General features: G+C 38.5%; 1 protein-coding gene across 1 annotated transcript in view; it reads right to left on the bottom strand.

The window, feature by feature from the left end:
- Positions 1–10,296, bottom strand: part of RGS20 (regulator of G protein signaling 20) — a gene marked incomplete at its 5' end in the record, with an annotated part of 75,607 nt that extends 65,311 nt beyond the window's left edge. Inside the window, one exon of the mRNA XM_080801376.1 lies at positions 10,144–10,296. Coding sequence (XP_080657502.1) covers positions 10,144–10,296 — 153 coding nt within the window. The remainder of the gene's footprint in view (positions 1–10,143) is intronic.
- Between the last annotated feature and the right edge of the window lie 7,326 nt (positions 10,297–17,622).

Below are 17,622 nucleotides of genomic sequence, written 5' to 3' on the forward strand. Positions count from 1 at the left end.
AGAAAAAGAGGAGGTTTTGAAAGTGCCAGAGGATGCCTGGAATGCTGGGCTTCTCTGTAATCAACAGCAGAAGCTGGTGCCAGATGCGGCTGGGATTTGGACCAGGCTGGAGTGTGGCTTCTGACTAAGGACCAGAAATAGCCCCAAACACCAGGTCTGTCTTCTGCTCAGCTTCCACATATACCAAATTACACTACTGCAAGGTCATCCTTGTGGATCTAATATTACCATTCCCTGTAGATTTCGTGAGTAGGAACAATCTAAGAATTCCTTTACATCTAAGTGCAAATGAATTTGGACTTTATTTTTTTTCCTAATGGGAGAGACCAGGCCAGAATGAGACAATGAGGTGCCTTGGGGATGCCTGGAAATGTGGGGGAAGGGTCTAGGATGAGAGGTAGGGGAAACAGCGAGGGTTGCAAACTTCTGTGATCTCTCAGGCTGGTCCAGGCTGATGGACATGGTGCCTGAGAGACCTTCTTTTGCTTTCTGTCCCTCATACCATCTGCATCTTCAACTTGCCCATCTCAAATGTTGTGAAGAATAGACAGAAGACAATGATTGGTCCCTCAAAGCCTGGACTCCCTCAGGGGCCAACACATGATGGAAGATGCCTGCCTTTCTTTTCCAAAATTGCCACTTTTGCAAAGGTGAAGCTTACTGACCTTAATGGTACCAGCAAGTTATTAAAAATAGTTAGTTGGCCTCTATTTTTTTTTTTTTAGTTGGCCTCTATTTTTAAAGAGAAGACAAACATGAAAAAAGGAAGCCATAGTTGTTGGCTTTTATTTGCTAATCATAAGCCTGTCTTTCAATCTATCAAACGAGTTCTGTAACAGAATTATCTATGTAGTTAAGTGCATGTGTTCCTTGGATGATGCTGCTGGTAGTACAGCTCTCACTTCAACTGAAAACTTCAAAAAATATGCCCTTTGTACATGTGACATTCTGGGAAAATTGTCAGAAAAAAGTCTTAAAGAAATGGGGTCCAGTCTAACTTGCAGAAGCAGAGAGAGCATATTTATTACAGAATGCAGAAATGTGTGAAATTGATAATATCAAATGCTTTGATCATTTCTTTCTAGTAACGTTTTATTCATTCCATTTAGTCATTTCTGCTCAACTATTCTTTCACAACCTCAGGAAACCTTTAATAACAGTTTATAGGTAAAAATATTCATAGAGGGACACCTGGGTGGCTCATTCTTTAAGCATCTACCTTCTGCTCAGGTCATGATCCCAGGGTCCTGGGATACAGCCTCATGCTGGGCTCCCTGCTCAGCGGGAAGTCTCTTTCTCCCTCTCTCTCTCTGTCAAATGCATAAATAAAATCTTTAAAAAAATATTCATGTAGCTGTGTGTCTGGATTACTGGGTGACCCGCACTGACTCGAGGGAGCAGAGGATCACACAAAAACCTCACAGTCCCCCATGTCTGGTGAAGGTGGGGGTTTGTCTGGTGACTCTAAACTTCAGTTACTTTGGGGCCTGCCCACAGATCTTTGCTAAATTGAGGATAAATGGAGGAGATGTGTGGATTTATCTCTGAAATGTGATTATAAACCCTGCAAGTGATAGATACAAAAATGCCAGATTTCAAACGCCTAAATTAGCACTATTTCCTTCGAGTGTCAACCTTACTTTGGGAGGCCATATGCTGGTTCAAAGTTGCAGTCTCTCAAAACATGCTGGTCAGCTCCTCTAAGATGGTCTCTCAGCCTATAGAAGGGCCAGAACAGATTGATCCAGGAGTGGATACCAGACCCATACTGGGCCAGATTCTCTCTCTTGGGAATTGGAAATGAGAACATGGACATGCAGTGATGGGAGTCTGTTTTTTGGTGCTGAGCTGTCTTTCCAGCACCTTCCACAGACTCCTAGGCTCAGGTTTCTGAACGGCCAGACTCCTGCCTTCCTGCTGTTTCCTTTTATCTTCTGGTCATACACAGTTTGAACAGGCATTTACCAAAATGTGTTGAGATTATGCTTACGATATTTTAGTCTTACTGCAAATAAGAGTCCTTGGAATGCTCTATCACTTGAAAATGAAGCCTTAGAATTTTTAAGACTGAGAATTCAACATTATGTAAGCACAATATATTCTTAGGGGAAAACATATCTGATTACATCACTGATGTCAAATTAAATTACTTATGTAGTCTGCAATTTGGGTTCCATTCTTGAATATGGAAATATATTCCAATAGTCACTGCACATTTTAAACTAAATATTATCTGTCAGCCTGTGTACTTCATTTTAAAATTTCTTTTTTCAGTCATTTTATATGCAGTAACTATGAAGCCAGTCTGTGGACATTTCTAAAATGAACTTCCACATTACAAGCCTAATCTGAATTGCTTTTGCCCACAGAGTGGAAATACATGGTTCATATAGAACCTATGACAACAAGTTTCCTGTCAGAGGCTCCCAGTGGTGTGGTGCATAAACAACGAATCTGGGAACACTGAAAAAAAGAGTAAAATTTAAGATGTTTAAAAAAAAAAAAAGAGGCTTCCAGTGAAGTTCATCTACATCTTTGCCTTCCAAGAAGGCAAAACTTTAATGTAAATGTCCAAAGACATTTGCATTGATTTTATGGTTTTGTGAAGGCTGGCTTGATTTTTTTTTTTTTAAGTTTATTTATTTTCTTTGTAATCTCTACATCCAATGTGGGGCTTGAACTCACAACCCTGACAGCAAGAGTCACATGCTCTTTTGACTAAACCAGCCGGCTGCCCCAAGGCTGATTTGATTTTGACCAGAAAGCCAACAACATGATTTTTATGAGATCTTTTGAATAGGGGAAATGAGACTGAGACACATATTTTTTGCTAATCATTAATTAAACATCTGAGCATTATGAGATTTATGAAAAAAAGCCTGAATCACATAATGAGGCCAAACAGGAATTTCACAGTATGTTTTTAATACTTCTAGACAGGATCTTTTGACACTTTTATTTTATTTTATTTTTTATTTTTACTTACTTATTTATTATGATTTTTTTCTTAGGTTCTTTTGCCATTTTTAAAGATTTTTCTGAAAGGTCAAGATCAGTTGTGCTATCCAGTGACTGTGAAGTGTGTGCTAACATCTCCCACCGTCGTGGTAATAAAGAGATAAATGGGAAGTTGTACTTATGTATTTGTGTGTCTATTTGTTGTTTAATTTCAAAGGGTAAATTCTAAGCTCCAGTCTTTGAGATTTAAAAAAAGTCTTTTTATTATGTTAATTTTCAAATTTAAAAAACCCCAGAGCAAATACACTCATCAACTCTCATATCCATCACTTAATATCAACATATTGCCAATTCTGCTTCACCTCTTCCTCCTCCTTACTCCCCAGTTCCCCTGTTATGTTAAAGGAAGTCGAAGGTCATATGTCATTTCCTCTGAAAGCATTTCCACTTGCCTCTTTGGGACTTAAAAAAAAAAAAAAGCAGAACCACAGTTTCTTCTGACTTCGTTTTACCAGACAGGATGAGTAGGGCAGTTGTTGTTTCTCCTTTTCTTCCTTCCTCTCTTTGTGTCTGTGAGTTTAATTTGGAGCTGTAAGACTCGTCCCTCATTCATTTCTCCATTCTTTTTAGAATATAACCCAACTTTTAAAGAATAATCACACTTTGCAGTTACTTTTTACATCAAAGATCTCCATCTGAGTGACTGTTTCAGTAATTACCGTCAACCCTTCCTAACTGTAGCTTCCTTATTTTTCATTGCTCTGAAACGTATTTCCATGTGACTTATCCCGGAAGTGTGGCTGTGTCATAACCTGCACACTTGCATATCTTAAATGTCTTTCTCTTGAGTTAGGGCATGAATGACACTGGCTTATGAATAATTCTTGGGACGTAAAAATTTGTTCTTTAAAGCTCTCTTGCTATAATTCAGTTATTTTCAGTTATTTAGCCAGAGAACTATAAGGTGAAAATCCTTCTTGTTTCCTTTTAGGTAACCTTATTTTTTTCCCCCTCTGGATATTTACTGAAATGCCTTAATTTTTGAAATTTGAACATTCTATGAGGGTATTTCTAGGGTTAGTTCTATTTTCATTAAATTTGCTTATAATACAGTATGTCTTATTAGATTATTGCCTGAAATCTTTATTACATTGGGAATATAAAATTATGTTTAAAGAAAACTTGATTATTGCTGTTTCACCTACTCAGATCCCACTTTTATCTGTTTCCTTTATCTGTCTCTAAAGTGAGTTTCCAAGAGACGACCTTTCTTTCTATTATGTCTTCATAATTTTAGTTTCTTTATCTTTCTCCTCTGTGTTGTGATCAACTTTCTTTTCTTCTCTCTCTCTCTCTTTTTAAGATTTTATTTATTTATGACAGAGAGAGACAGTGAGAGAGAGAACACAAGCAGGGGGTGCTGGAAAGGGAGAAGTAGTCTTCCGAGCGAGCAGGGAGCCTGATGAGGGGCTGGACCCCAGGACCCTGGGATCATGACCTGAGTCGAAGGCAGATGCTTAGTGACTGAACCACCCAGGCGCCCCATGACCAACTTTCTTAAATATATTTTTCTATTTTGACCTTAATTTTTGTGGCATCCAATCAGCTATTAAATCTCCCTCCCTCCCTCCCTTTTTAAATCAATGACTGAATGACTTATCTCCATTAAAACTTACTTTTTTTGTGACACCTCTCTAACTTCAGAAATGCAACATCTTCTTGAATATAACACAGGTATATATTATTAAAATTCTCCCTCTATTTTCTACAGGAGTATGCCATGGTGGTATAGTCAACGCCAGCCCAGAGCCAAAGCTGCCAGTAGCAGCAGAAAACATTCTGACGCAGGTAGAATTTCCCGACAGTGATACAGACATGGGGCTGCCGTGACACTTGGTTATGAGTAATCCTTGGGACATAACTTTTTTTTCTTTAAAGCTCTCTTGCCATAAATCAATTGTCTTCAGTTACTTAGTGATTCGGAAAATTATAAGGTAAGAAGAGAAGCACTATGCGGGTTTTCCACTGAAGTGGTAGTGTCCTGCCCTTGCATAATTAGGACTCTCCGTGGCCCCAACCACTGTACTTTGGAAGTCAAGAAGTATTGTGCTGGGGCGCCTGGGTGGCTCAGTGGGTTAAAGCCGCTGCCTTCGGCTCAGGTCATGATCCCATCGTCCTGGGATCGAGCCCCGCATCGGGCTCTCTGCTCAGCAGGGAGCCTGCTTCCTCCCTTCTCTCTCTGCCTGCCTCTATGCCTACTTGTGATCTGTCTGTCAAATAAATAAATAAAATCTTTAAAAAAAAAAAAAGAAGTATTGTGCTAAGTGAAATAAGTCAGAGAAAGACAGATACCATATGATTTCACTTATAGGTGGAACCTAAGAAACAAAAAAATTAACAACAATAATAATATTATTAATAATAAAAGATAACTACACTCCTTTTTTGCCTCATCTAGGACACCCTACAGCAGATATGGGAGGATTGCCAATTAATATTTGCATGCTAACTGTGGGAGATGTAATCACAACGAACTTCCAAGTGAAATTTTTTCTGAAGAGGTTTGTGAGCATCTCAGGTGTTAAACTAATTACTACAGAATTCTTTTCAGAGGGCCTTAAAAAAAATAAGAACAAAATTTGTTCTTCTTATTGAACTTAACTCACAAATGGTGGGAGGACAAATTTTCTCTTCTGAATACATTAATATTAAGGTATTGGATACCAGAAGCACAATTCCTTTTTACTAAGATTTTTTTTCTTCTTTTTTTAAAATACTTTCACATAAAAATGGACAATGGACAAAAGTCCATTGTCTTTGTAGCTACCTTTTGGGGCCTTGACATTTATTTTTCTCCTTTTAGTATATAACGTCTTAAAACAAGTGCTTTAATCAGCTGCTCAAGGGATCACACATCTGGAACAGGTGAGCAGTTAGAAACCTGTGTTCTTAGAGGTGCATTGATGTTGGAATGATACAAAAAATTGTTTTTTGGAGGGATACCTGGCTGGCTTAGTCCATAGACCATGAGACTCTTAATCTCCAGGTTAAAGAAAAACGATTTTGTGGGAACAACTTTCTTGTCTAACCTCTGACCATGTTTATTACTGAAGAAGAATGGACTGACACATACATATAAGTCTCTGTCGATAGAGGATTTGACCTCTTGTCAGTGTGGCTATAATGTTTTCTCTCTCATGTCTGTCACTTAGGAAGAGTAATTGGCCCAGGGGATACCCTGCCTCCCACTTGCACTTCTTGTCCTAAATGAAAGGAAGCAAAAATCCTGATGGAGAAAAAAAATTCTTCTGGAGATGGGTGTGTGATTATGTGGGTGGGGGTGTTAGTTTATTTTGTAGTAAATTAGTGACCCATGTTGGGGCACTTCGGGCTGAATGCACAGGGAAAACACTATTAAGAACATTGGCTTCAAGCCTATGAAATTATAGCCTACTTTCTAAATCACGATCAGAAGCTATTGAATTAGTAATAAAATCAGCACCAAAAAACAAAACAAAACAAAACAAAACAAAACCCTAGGTTCAAATCACCACGCAGACAATTTCACACATGTAGCCAACAGTATTTCCAAACCTGTTTTCTAATCTCTGAAACAGGTCTAATGACACCGGGGCTACTGACCCAGTGAAATTGGTTAAGGACCCAAATGAAAGAACAACTGAAGAACCACAACAATAAATGTAGGCAATACTGTGCTGGTATCATCAGTCTAACTGCCTTTGTTTTCTTTCAACTTTTTATTTTGAGATAATTAGAGATTCATAGTAGGTTGCAAAAGAGAATGTGCAAAGTGTTCCTAGGCACCTAGTGCTCAGTTTTCCTAATGGCAGCTGCATGGCTTTTGTAGAGTATCAGACCCAGGACACTGACACTGGTACAATTCATAGAGCTTGTTTAGATTTCCCAAGTTTTACAAGCACTCGTGTGTGTGTGTGTGTGTGTGTGTGTGTGTGTAATTCTAAGGAATTTTCTCACATCTCTAGGTTTGTGTAGCCATCACTGAAATCAAGATAAAGAACTATCCCACCACCACAAAGTTCCCTCATTCTACCCCTGTGTAGTAATATCCACCACCTGCTCTGTATCCTAATCTTTGGCAACACACATCTGTTTTCAATTTCTATAATTTTATCTCAAGAATGTTATATAAATGGAATCACACAGTATTTGACTTTCACTCTGCATCGTTCCCTTGAGATTTATCCAAAGGACATGTATCAGTATTTCATTTCTTCTGTATATCAACAGTTGATTTTTTTTGTTGTTTCATAGTATTTCATAGTATGGATGTACCACAGTCCTTCATTCATCTCTTGAAGGACTTCTGGGTTGTTTCTGTTTTTAGTTGTTGTGAAGGAAGATGCTGTGAATGTTGGTGTACAGATTTTGTGTGAACGTGGGTTCTCATTTCTCTGGGCTAAATGCCCAATTGTGAAGTGGCTGGGCCCTAGGATTCTTGCATGTTTGGTTTTTAAAGACACTGCCAAATTATTTCCCTGACAGGTTGTACCATTGTGCATTCTTACTAGGAATGTATGGGTGATCTAGTTTCTCTATATCCTTGCCAGCACTAGGTTTTTCTCAAAAATTTTTTTAAGTGTAGCCCAATACAGTGTTCGAACTCATGACCTTGAGATCAAGACCTGAGCTGGGATCAAGAGCCAGATGCTTAACCAACTGAGCCACCAAAGCACCACTCACTGATTTTCATTTTAGCTATTCTGATAGGTGTGTAGTGATACTTTACTGGGTTTTTAGTTTGCGTTTTCCTAATGGCTTTGATGCTGACTATCTTTTCATGTATTTATTTGCCATCTGTATATGCTCTTTGATGGAATGCTTGTTCATTTTCTTTGCCCATATTCTAGTTGGATTTTTTGTAATTTTATTCTTGAGTTTTGTGATTCTTGATATTTTCTAAATATAAGGCCTTTGTCAGATAAGGGTTTGCAACTATTTTCTCAAAGTCTGTAGTTTGTCTTTTTAATCCTCTTAACAGGGTTTTTTGCAAAGCAAAAGTTTATTTTTGATATTTTGAGGTTCATCTTACTAATTTTTCCTATATAGACTATACTTTTGGTGTCTAAGAACTCTGCTTAGCTTCAGCTCACAAAGATAAAAATTTTTTTTCCTTAAAGTTTTATAATTTTACTTACAGTTGTACATTTTATAAGTCCATGATGCATTTTGAGCTAATATCTATATAATGTGTGAGGCTTAGGTGGAGGATTTTTGAAGATTTTTATCGCTGACCCCTGGACATCTAGACACATTCTAGCCATGCTCTCCCTGTCTACTTTTCTATATTTCTAGACATTATTTCACTTTTCTCTTAAATTTCATCTCTCTCACTCTTTCATTAGGCCATTTTCAGTTGTTTTACTCCATATTGGTCATATATCATCTCTATTTCTTATTGCTTTCCTGATCAAAACAATGTAATCACGTAGATATTATCTACTATTGACATGAGTCATGCCGATAATATGATAATTTGATAATATGTTGATATGTTTGTCTTTCCCAATATATTGTAAGTCTGCAAAGAAGAAGGAGCATATCTTTCTCTTTCTCAAAACCTAGCCGAGGTTTTGCAAATAGTAAGGACGTTGTGCTCTTTGTAGAATAAAAATGAATTGAGTTCTACCATCCTTATATATGTTAGAAGAGGAACATGTTCACCTATATGTGTATCTATATCAGATGCAACATAAAAAGATTTTTTTGAGGAGGTAAAAGTGAGTGGCGAGGCCAGTAGCAACCCCAATGGATCACTCCTGACTGCTCGAACCTGCTGTTGTACAGGCTGGAACCTGTTTACTTAGGTGAGTGAGGTCAGGATCACAGGTTGGATTGCCCAGTGCTGGCAGTGCATTTGATTCCAGGATGGTGTGGGAAGATATACCGCTGATTCATAAAAACTTTCCCAGTGTATTTGCTTATGATTCTGTCTAAAGCATACCCCTTGATACAGTTGGAACTTTGAAATTATATGTGTGTACACATAATATATATATGCACACATAAAACATACCCATGTTGTTGTTGCTTTCTGTTTCCTCAGAGTAGCTCCAAATTCCACCTTTCAGAAATCTCTTTTGCATGGGTTCCATACAATTAGGTGTAGATGCCTGTTAATTAAGGACTTCCAGCCAGTGTATCTATTTCATTTTAGTTTCCTAAAGACCTAGTGCTCAGGTGATAATAGGAGCTGTGGATTATCGCATATTATTTGTTCACATCTGTCTGAAAGCTCAAAACTGAAGGTCAGTACCTTTCTACATTTTTCTTCTTCCTGTGCCAATTGGTTAAAATAAGATGTCTGACAATAAATCATGTTATTATCAGGATATGAGCCATGGCACAAGGACAGATCAATTTTTTTTTTGTCTTAAAGTATTTAGATAGGTTTGCTGTAGTGTGATTGCAGTGTGTAATTCTGAGCTCTGATTATTGGTAAGCATTAACACATGCCCATCCCCCTCCACCCTGAATAACCTTTTAGAGATGATTCTATTCATAGTTAAGAGGATTTACAGACTTAAACTGCAAAGATACTACACTGAGCAGGGACATTGTCAGTCTTCGGGGAAATAATGTTATCTATTGGTAGAAATTCATGCTTAGAAAATTCACCACAGGAAACTATGAATTTAGGAAAAACATCCCTTAGCTTCTTAATGTTTTTATGTTCCTGTATTATTTTATCAGTTTTTTCCCTTGAGCAATTTTTGTAGAAAGCAGTCTATAATTTTTCTTTCATTACTATAAGGGGTATAATTTTTATTTCAGAGAAAAACATCTGAGCCACAATAGCTGCAGAACATCAATAGTCAGAAAAATCTATGACTATGTCTCCTGCTTTTTAAAACATTACCTCCTGAAACAAGCAAGCAAACAAGCAAGCAAGCAAACAAACAAACAAACAATAAATAAGCATTTGTCTGGACAAGGGAAGTTGTTTAGGTTGGAGAAAACTGGACAGATCTGATAATTATTATCAAGGTTCTAGTTTTTCTCTTGGGGTTGGCTTGAAAACATTTTGATAAAGCCTCAATAAGACAGAGGAACAATACTATGAAAGCTTGCTTATGGTTTTATATTCTTTTTGGATAAACCTTTTCTTTGTCAAGTAAGGGTCATGGATTGTGGAAATCGTCTTACCTTGACCTTGGTGCTGCCTTCATTTTCCACAGTTTGGTGAATGTTTGCTTTATATCCCTCAGCCCTAGGCAGGGGCAGGAATTGCTTCCGCGCAGATGGCCTGGAGAAATGTTTCTGGAGGCACTCTTGGTTGTCTTGGGAAGGACCGGGCATGTTTTTACAATAAAGTTCCAAATGAATCCCGCAGCCTGATTTTAACAACACTAGCCCAGGGTCCACTCTATTTCTCTTCGTTCGGCTGATGCTGGGCCATCTGTCAGTCAGTTGGGGACCTCCCTGGAAAGTTACACTATCTGAAGCAAAAAGATTATCTGTTTTGTGGATCAGCAGTTTATCTGCTAGTGTTCTATTCCAGGTAGAGCCTCCTATTTTTGAATGTCTAGGTATGTTATGACTGCCCCCTACAGGCAGCAATGAGCTCTTAACTCAAATTTAATCCTAAATCAAAATGGAAAGAAATGATATAAGAGATACATTGTTTAGGATATAATGACAAAGGGAATAGATCGTTTTGTAAAATTCTGAATTAGTCATGTTGTGACAGGGACTAGTACCTGGGCTATGCAATACAGAGGCAGGTGGTTCACTTAATCTATGTAGGTTTTTTTTTTTTTTTTTTTTTTAAAGATTTTTTATTTATTTATTTGACAGACAGAGATCACAAGTAGGCAGAGAGGCAAGCAGAGAGGGAGGAAGGGAAGCAGGCTCCCTGCTGAGCAGAGAGCCCGATGCGGGGCTCGATCCCAGGACCCTGGGATCATGACCTGAGCTGAAGGCAGAGGCTTTAACCCACTGAGCCACCCAGGCGCCCCTCTATGTAGGTTTTTTGAAAGGTCATTTCAGCAGCAGTCAGCTTTGTGGCTAGAAATGTGTACTAAACTCATACCCAAACTTAAGACCAGGATTATTACACCTTAACTGATATCATGTAGGATTAAATTGATTTTTCTAATGAAGTAATTAATCATCTAGTGGTTAAGCCAAGAGTTGTCTTCTAACATGGTACTTCACATTTGTAAAGTGCCTTATAAATAAAGATTATTAAACAGAATGCAAAAAAGTAGAACATAATACCTTTCTCTCAAGGAATACCTAATTCTCAAGTAGGCCTTGCTGGGTCACAGAGGTAAAAACGTAGGTGTGTATTACTGGGGGTTATGAACTGGAAACGTTTCCTTTTGTAAAATGACCCTAAGCCTCCAGAATTGGTATACAAAACAGACACAATCCCTATCAACATCTCAGTTTCCTTTTTATTTTCTTTCAGCTTCCTTTTTTTTTTTTTTTGCAGAAATTGATAGGTTGATTTTAAAATTCACCTATGAGATTGGAAGGAACCCAGAATATCCAAAACAATCTCATAAAAAGAAAAACAAAGTTGGAAGATTCATGTTTCTTAATTTTAAAACTTTTAAAAAACTTTTAAAATTTATTATAATTTAATACAACTTATTAAAACTTATTGTAACCTATTAAAACTTACTATAAATTCACAGTAATTAATATTGTGGTACTGGCATAAGGGTAGACATATAGATAACAAAATAGAACCGAGAGTCTGTAAATAAATCCATACATTTATGATCAGTTGATTTTTGAGAAGTTGCCAACATAATTCAACAGAGGAAAGAATTGTTTTTTCAACAAATGGTGCTGGAAAACGGGATAACTAGAGGTGGAAAAATTAAGTTGAATTTCTACCTCACAGCACATAAAAAACTAACTCAAAAAGAATTTAGCCTTATATAGCCTTCTACAAAACTGTTAGAAGAAAATGTAGGGGTAAATCTTTGTGACCCTGGTTTAGGCAAGGCCTTCTTACATACAACACCAAAAGCAAGAGGGACAAAAGAAAAACAGGTAAACTGGACTTCAGCAAAATGAAAAACTTTGATTTTCAAAAAACCTGATCAAGAAAGTGAAAAGATAACCCCCCAAAACAGAAGAAAATATTGTAAATCACATATACATAGAAAAAGAATTATATCCAGAATATGTAAAGAGTTCTTACAACTAACGAAATAAAACAAAATTTAACTGAAAATTAGTGATGTGTTTAAATAGACATTTCTCCAAAGAAGATATGCAAATGATCAATACAGCCCATGAAAAGATGCTCAACATCATTAGTCATTAGGGGAAAGCAAGTCAAAATCACAATGATTTTACATTCAAGAGGTTGGCCTTAATCAAAAAGACAAGGACAAATGTTAGTGAGTATGTGGAGAAACTGGAACTCTCATATATTGTGGGTGGAAATATAAAATGTTGCAACCATTTGGAAAACAGTTTAGCAGTTCCTCAAAATGTTCAACACAGTTGCCATAAGATCCACCAATTTCCTCCTAGATGTCTACTGAAGCAAGAGAAGTGAAACGTGTTCACATCTAAAGGCTTGCACACAAATGTCCGTAATTGGAACCAACTCACGTGCCCACCAACTGGTAAACAGACAAAGTGAAGTGTATTTTGGACAATGAAAAGGAATGAAGTGCAGATACATGGGACAACATGGATGAACCTTAGAAACATGCTGAGAGAAGCCGGTAACAAAAGACCATATAGTGTGTGTTTCCATTTATAAGAAAATATCCAGAACAGGCAAATCTTGAGATACAGAAAGTAGATTAGCAGTTTCCTAGGGCAGGAGGGTTTGAGGAGTGATGAGGGTTTGGGGTGATGAAAATGTTATAAAACTGATTGCGGTGATGGTTTCAGAACCTGGTTAACATACTAAAAACCATTAAGTTGTGTATGTTAAATGGGTGGATTGTATAGTATGTGAATTATATTTTGATAATGCTGTTAAACTTTCTATAAAAAAGAGAGGCGCCTTCTTCAAGTGACCAAATGTTTCAGGGAGGGGCCATAAAGAAATCTCTTGACAGTTAAAAATATTCCCTGGGGTCAGCTGTGTGAATATATGGTTGAACTATCATTGATCTGAGGGTCCCAGGACCTGGTTCTAGACTCTTAGAATGAAAACAGAGTGGGTGGTATTGGTATTCTCGAATTGATCTGAGCAATCTTTGGAGCCGAAGATTATTTTGACCTACCCATTTTGTCTCTGTGCGTTTTTTGAATGGCGAAACTTGCATGAGATATTAGGTGACATGTTCAAGGGCTATATATAGTAGTACAATTGGAGCCAGCCTCTGTGTCTTCATATACCAGGGCAAGAGCACAGTGTTCTGAGCCACTCTGCAAACCAGATGATTCGTGTTTCTCTTTTTCTTTAATGATGTCACTTAGGTCCACCAGCATTTTTCTCTTGCTCCAGCTTTCATTTTTGCACCCTCTATTGTGGTATCAAACCAGGGAGGAAATCTTTCATTCAAAAATTTGCTAAGTTCTCTCTAGCACTTTCTCCATGTTTGCAAAAATTCTTGTGTTTGGAAACTTCTTTCTAGTCAACAATCATTTCTATGAAAATTCTTCATCTTCTTAAATTTAATTTGATAACTTTATCTAGATCTGCTAATAAAGCATTGCAAACTCAGTTCTTGAGAGATCCTAGTAAAAATTATTTTTTCGTATTTGAGGGGTGTGTGTGTATAGTGGCACAGTAACATTGATCAGCCTTCTCTGGCATTCTGCGTAAACCAAGTTTCTGGAGATTACAGTGAGAGGAATCCACATGAAAAAAGAATTTTACTATCTGTCAAAGTTGAGTAAAGTACTTATTGGCAAATATGTATTTGTTTTGCATTATCTCAAGTAAAAGGACATCTCCTAAAGGGTCAGTGTAACAGGCAGGACTGAGGGACTTGTGGCTAGGAAGCAAAAACAGTTCAGAGTGGGGTCGAAGGAGGGAGGTTAACGGACTATTAATCTAGATGACCTTGACTTGGTTGCTACTCATGAGAGTGGCAGAAAGCTGGTGGATTGACAGCCGATTGAGTAAGTGTTAATGGAGATGAACAGACAAATCCTAAGCCTGGAGGAGCCCAGCCAACAATCTTCCTTCATGCAAATGAGGCTGATGGTGTGCAGGTCCAGGGAGGGAATTCCTTACAGGGGCCCATCTCAAACAGTCATGGAAGATCAAGACAAGGGAGCTCTCCAAGACTGCCCAGCTTGTCATAGCTCACATTGTGGACCACACTTGCTCTGCTGGTAGGATAGGCAGTCTTTGCTGTATTATGTCATGGATCCAAACGGTACCTCATTTTTCCTTCATCACTGTGTATTGAAAGTGTTTGTGGTAGAAGTATCACTTAACCATGGATTTATAGCTTTGAGGACCCACGCATGGACCAGACTGAAAGCAGTGCAAATCACCAACTGACCCTTGACTTTCAGCTGGATACAGTGACTAGAAAAGATTCTGGTTTGTTTTCCTTTAGAATCAGTGATTATATTTTTAAAAAAGATTTTGTTTATTTGGGAGAGAGAGAGAGAGAGCACTAGACAAAGGGAGAGAGAGAGAGAGAGAGAGTGCACAAACAGGGGGAGCAGCAGGCAGAGGAGAAGAAGGCTCTCCATTGAGAAGGGAGCCCAGTGCTGGGCTCCATCCCAGGACCCTGGGATCCTGACCTGAGCCGAAGGCAGACGTTTAACAATTGAACCACCCAGGCGCCCTGAGTGAATACATTTTAAATGTCATTTAGAATATGCTCAGTGGGAACGTTTCTGCAAGTATATATATGGAAAAAAGGGGATTGTGCTTGTGTGTGTATGTGTGTGTGTATGTGTGAACAGTGGGCTGAGAAGAGGTGGCATGGAGTGGACTTCTTCTTCTTCTTCTTTTTTTTTTTCTTCTTGTCCACTATTTAGTTCTAAGAGCACAACTCCAGTTTTCTTTGGGAAAATACATCTATCCCATCCTCAATCCCTGTTATTTGCATAGGGTTCACTGTGCATCCAGCTGCAGGTCTGTAAACAACCTGGTAAATTAGTGAATTCCATCCTGCCCACACACAATAACTGCTCAAGGTCAAGTGTGTGAATTGTTCAATTAGGCTCAGCCCTAGAACTTTTGCTAAAACTATCAGAAAATTAGTACTGCTTGTTTTCCCCTGGGGTGACTAACTAGTAGAAATAAGTCTGTTGCCATTACTTTGCCAATATTTGCACAGAACCTGCTTAAGGATGAAATCAGCTCACTGAGAACCGGAATAGAGAGGCAGGCAGAGAGAAAGATTCCTAACATCATTTGAGCAGTTCACTGTCCCTGAAGATCTAATCCTAGACCCTTCATTTACATCATCCAATAACTTCCTTAAAAATAAAAAAAATCTTATTTTGAGAATATTATTACCCTTTGCTTAAGTTAGCTTGATCTGTTTTCTTTCACCTGCAGGACAGATGAAGGGCTCATTGGAGTGCTCAACACAGAATAAACTCTTGCTACACATGAGCTATTATTATTATCTGGCTCCTGTGACTTGATAGTTATTTATTGTTGCATAACAGGTGAGTTATTTATTGTTGCATAACAAGTGTTCCACAACTTAGCCATTTAAGAAAACTTTTACTGTTTGACGGTAACAGGAGTTGGTTTCAGTTTTGTTGCATCCTTGGGCTCAAGGTCTCTGCTGAGTCAAGGTGTCATCTGGGGCTGTAGTCATTTCAAGGCTCCACTGGGGAAGGCTCCACTTCTAGGCTTCCTCACATGACTGTTGACAAGACTTAGTTCCTCGAATTCAAGTGAACTAAGGGCACCAGTTCCTTGCTGGTTGCTGACTGGAGTCCACGCTCAGCTCCTGGCACATCAGGCTCTGCACGGGGCAGTTTACCACCTGGGAGCTTACTTCATTGGTGCAAGTAAGTGAGAACAACCCAACAGAATGCAAGCAAGATGGAAGTCACAGTCTTCTGTAACCTGATGTCAGAAGGGACATCCCCTTCCCTTTGCTGTATTCTGTTTCTTAGAAGAAAGTCAGTAGGTCTCACCTGTACTCAAGCAGAGAGGATTGCAGAAGGGCAGGAATCACTGGGAGGCAGGATTACTTGAGCCACTTTAGAAGCTATTTTTAAATTTTCCAATTATGGGAGATTGTCATTATGGGGCCAATAGGGCAATAAAATAAAATTGACCTACCTGGAAAATCCTGAAGCTCAGTTATCGTAAGAATTTAGGCACTGGTATCACAAATACGTGAAATCCTGTGTGACTGACGTTAGGTCTGCTTTGGTATACTAACACAGAGGCTATTGGGATAGTTAGTTAGAGGACTTTGTAAAGGTGTCATTGTATCAATAGTCAGAGTTACTGTTAGGCCAGAGTAGGTCAGCTTCCCGCAAATGGCTATTGTGTGAAAGACAATGGAAAAACTGATTCTTTCATTAAACTAATAGTTTATTTAGTGAGCTGCAAAAACTTCTTGAAGTCCTCCCCCAGATGAAGGCAGGCTGGTAGCATAATGTTCACGAGGGGCAGTAAGTGTTTCACGTTAAATCATCTTTTAGAATAGGATTTGCTTTGACTGGAACTCCTCTATCTCTATGGGCAAATATAAGTTTAACCCTCATTTGGAAAGAAAAGATTGGAAATGATGAGGTTCATAACATTTACTATGTTTTAGACTGAAGATATTCCTTTGGAATTTCATATTTTTTCTATTTCTGATGACTTTTAAGTAGTATATTTTCTTCAAACATATAACATGATCCTATTCTAGTGGAAAAAAAAGTTAAACATATGGGATATTGACTTAATTTAAAGAACACATTAATTATTACCATTATTTTTCTCCTGTCAATGTAGTTTTATCTTATTTCCCTTGTGTCATTTCTATTTTTAGTATATGTGCTGCCGAAGCGAGCACCCTTGTGTCATTTCTAAATAGCAATTCTGGAGCTTAATTGTCAAGAAATTATAAAGGAGCTCAAAGGATATCTTGCATATGCTATAACTGATAATCAGGCAATTTGAGGTTACCGACAGATGTATTAATGAGATAATGTGAGGGATGTATCATGAGGGGGTGCCTGCCTCTTCTCCCTAATGCCAGATAGACCCCCTGGTGATGCTTGGAGAAGGCCATCCCAGGTGACCTGAGTACCTACCATCTTCCCTCTGCTCAGTGCATTGTTCCTGATTTTTTTTTTCATGCCTTTGTGCCTCTCTGAAAAGCAGAGCACTCATGGAATCTGCTGAAACCTGAGGCATAATGACAGGTCTGGGGCTGGAGTGGTGCAGAGAAGATGCCACGCACAGCAGACCTGGTCACCAGCTTGGCTCAGTGATGCAGAGAGACATGTTCTGCATGTTGCCAGGAAGTGAACAGCTTCATCTTAAAAATGACAACATTTTCAGGTGGGTCAAGAGTGGAAATAAGGAAAGGGACTCATTCAGAATCTATGAATCCTTCTTTCTCGCTTTTGCCTGGAATGTGCTTTGCCTGTCTTGCCTAAGATTGGCACAAGCGTCCCTTGTAAGACGGAGCACCAGACCTCTCTCTCCTCTCTGTGAGCTGCAGCATCAGCCTCCACTTCCAGGTGCGTGGAGCAGTTTGAGATGAATCTCTGTCATTG

Source organism: Martes martes (genome assembly GCF_963455335.1).
Source record: "Martes martes genome assembly, chromosome: 4".
NCBI classification, from domain to species: Eukaryota; Metazoa; Chordata; class Mammalia; order Carnivora; family Mustelidae; genus Martes; species Martes martes.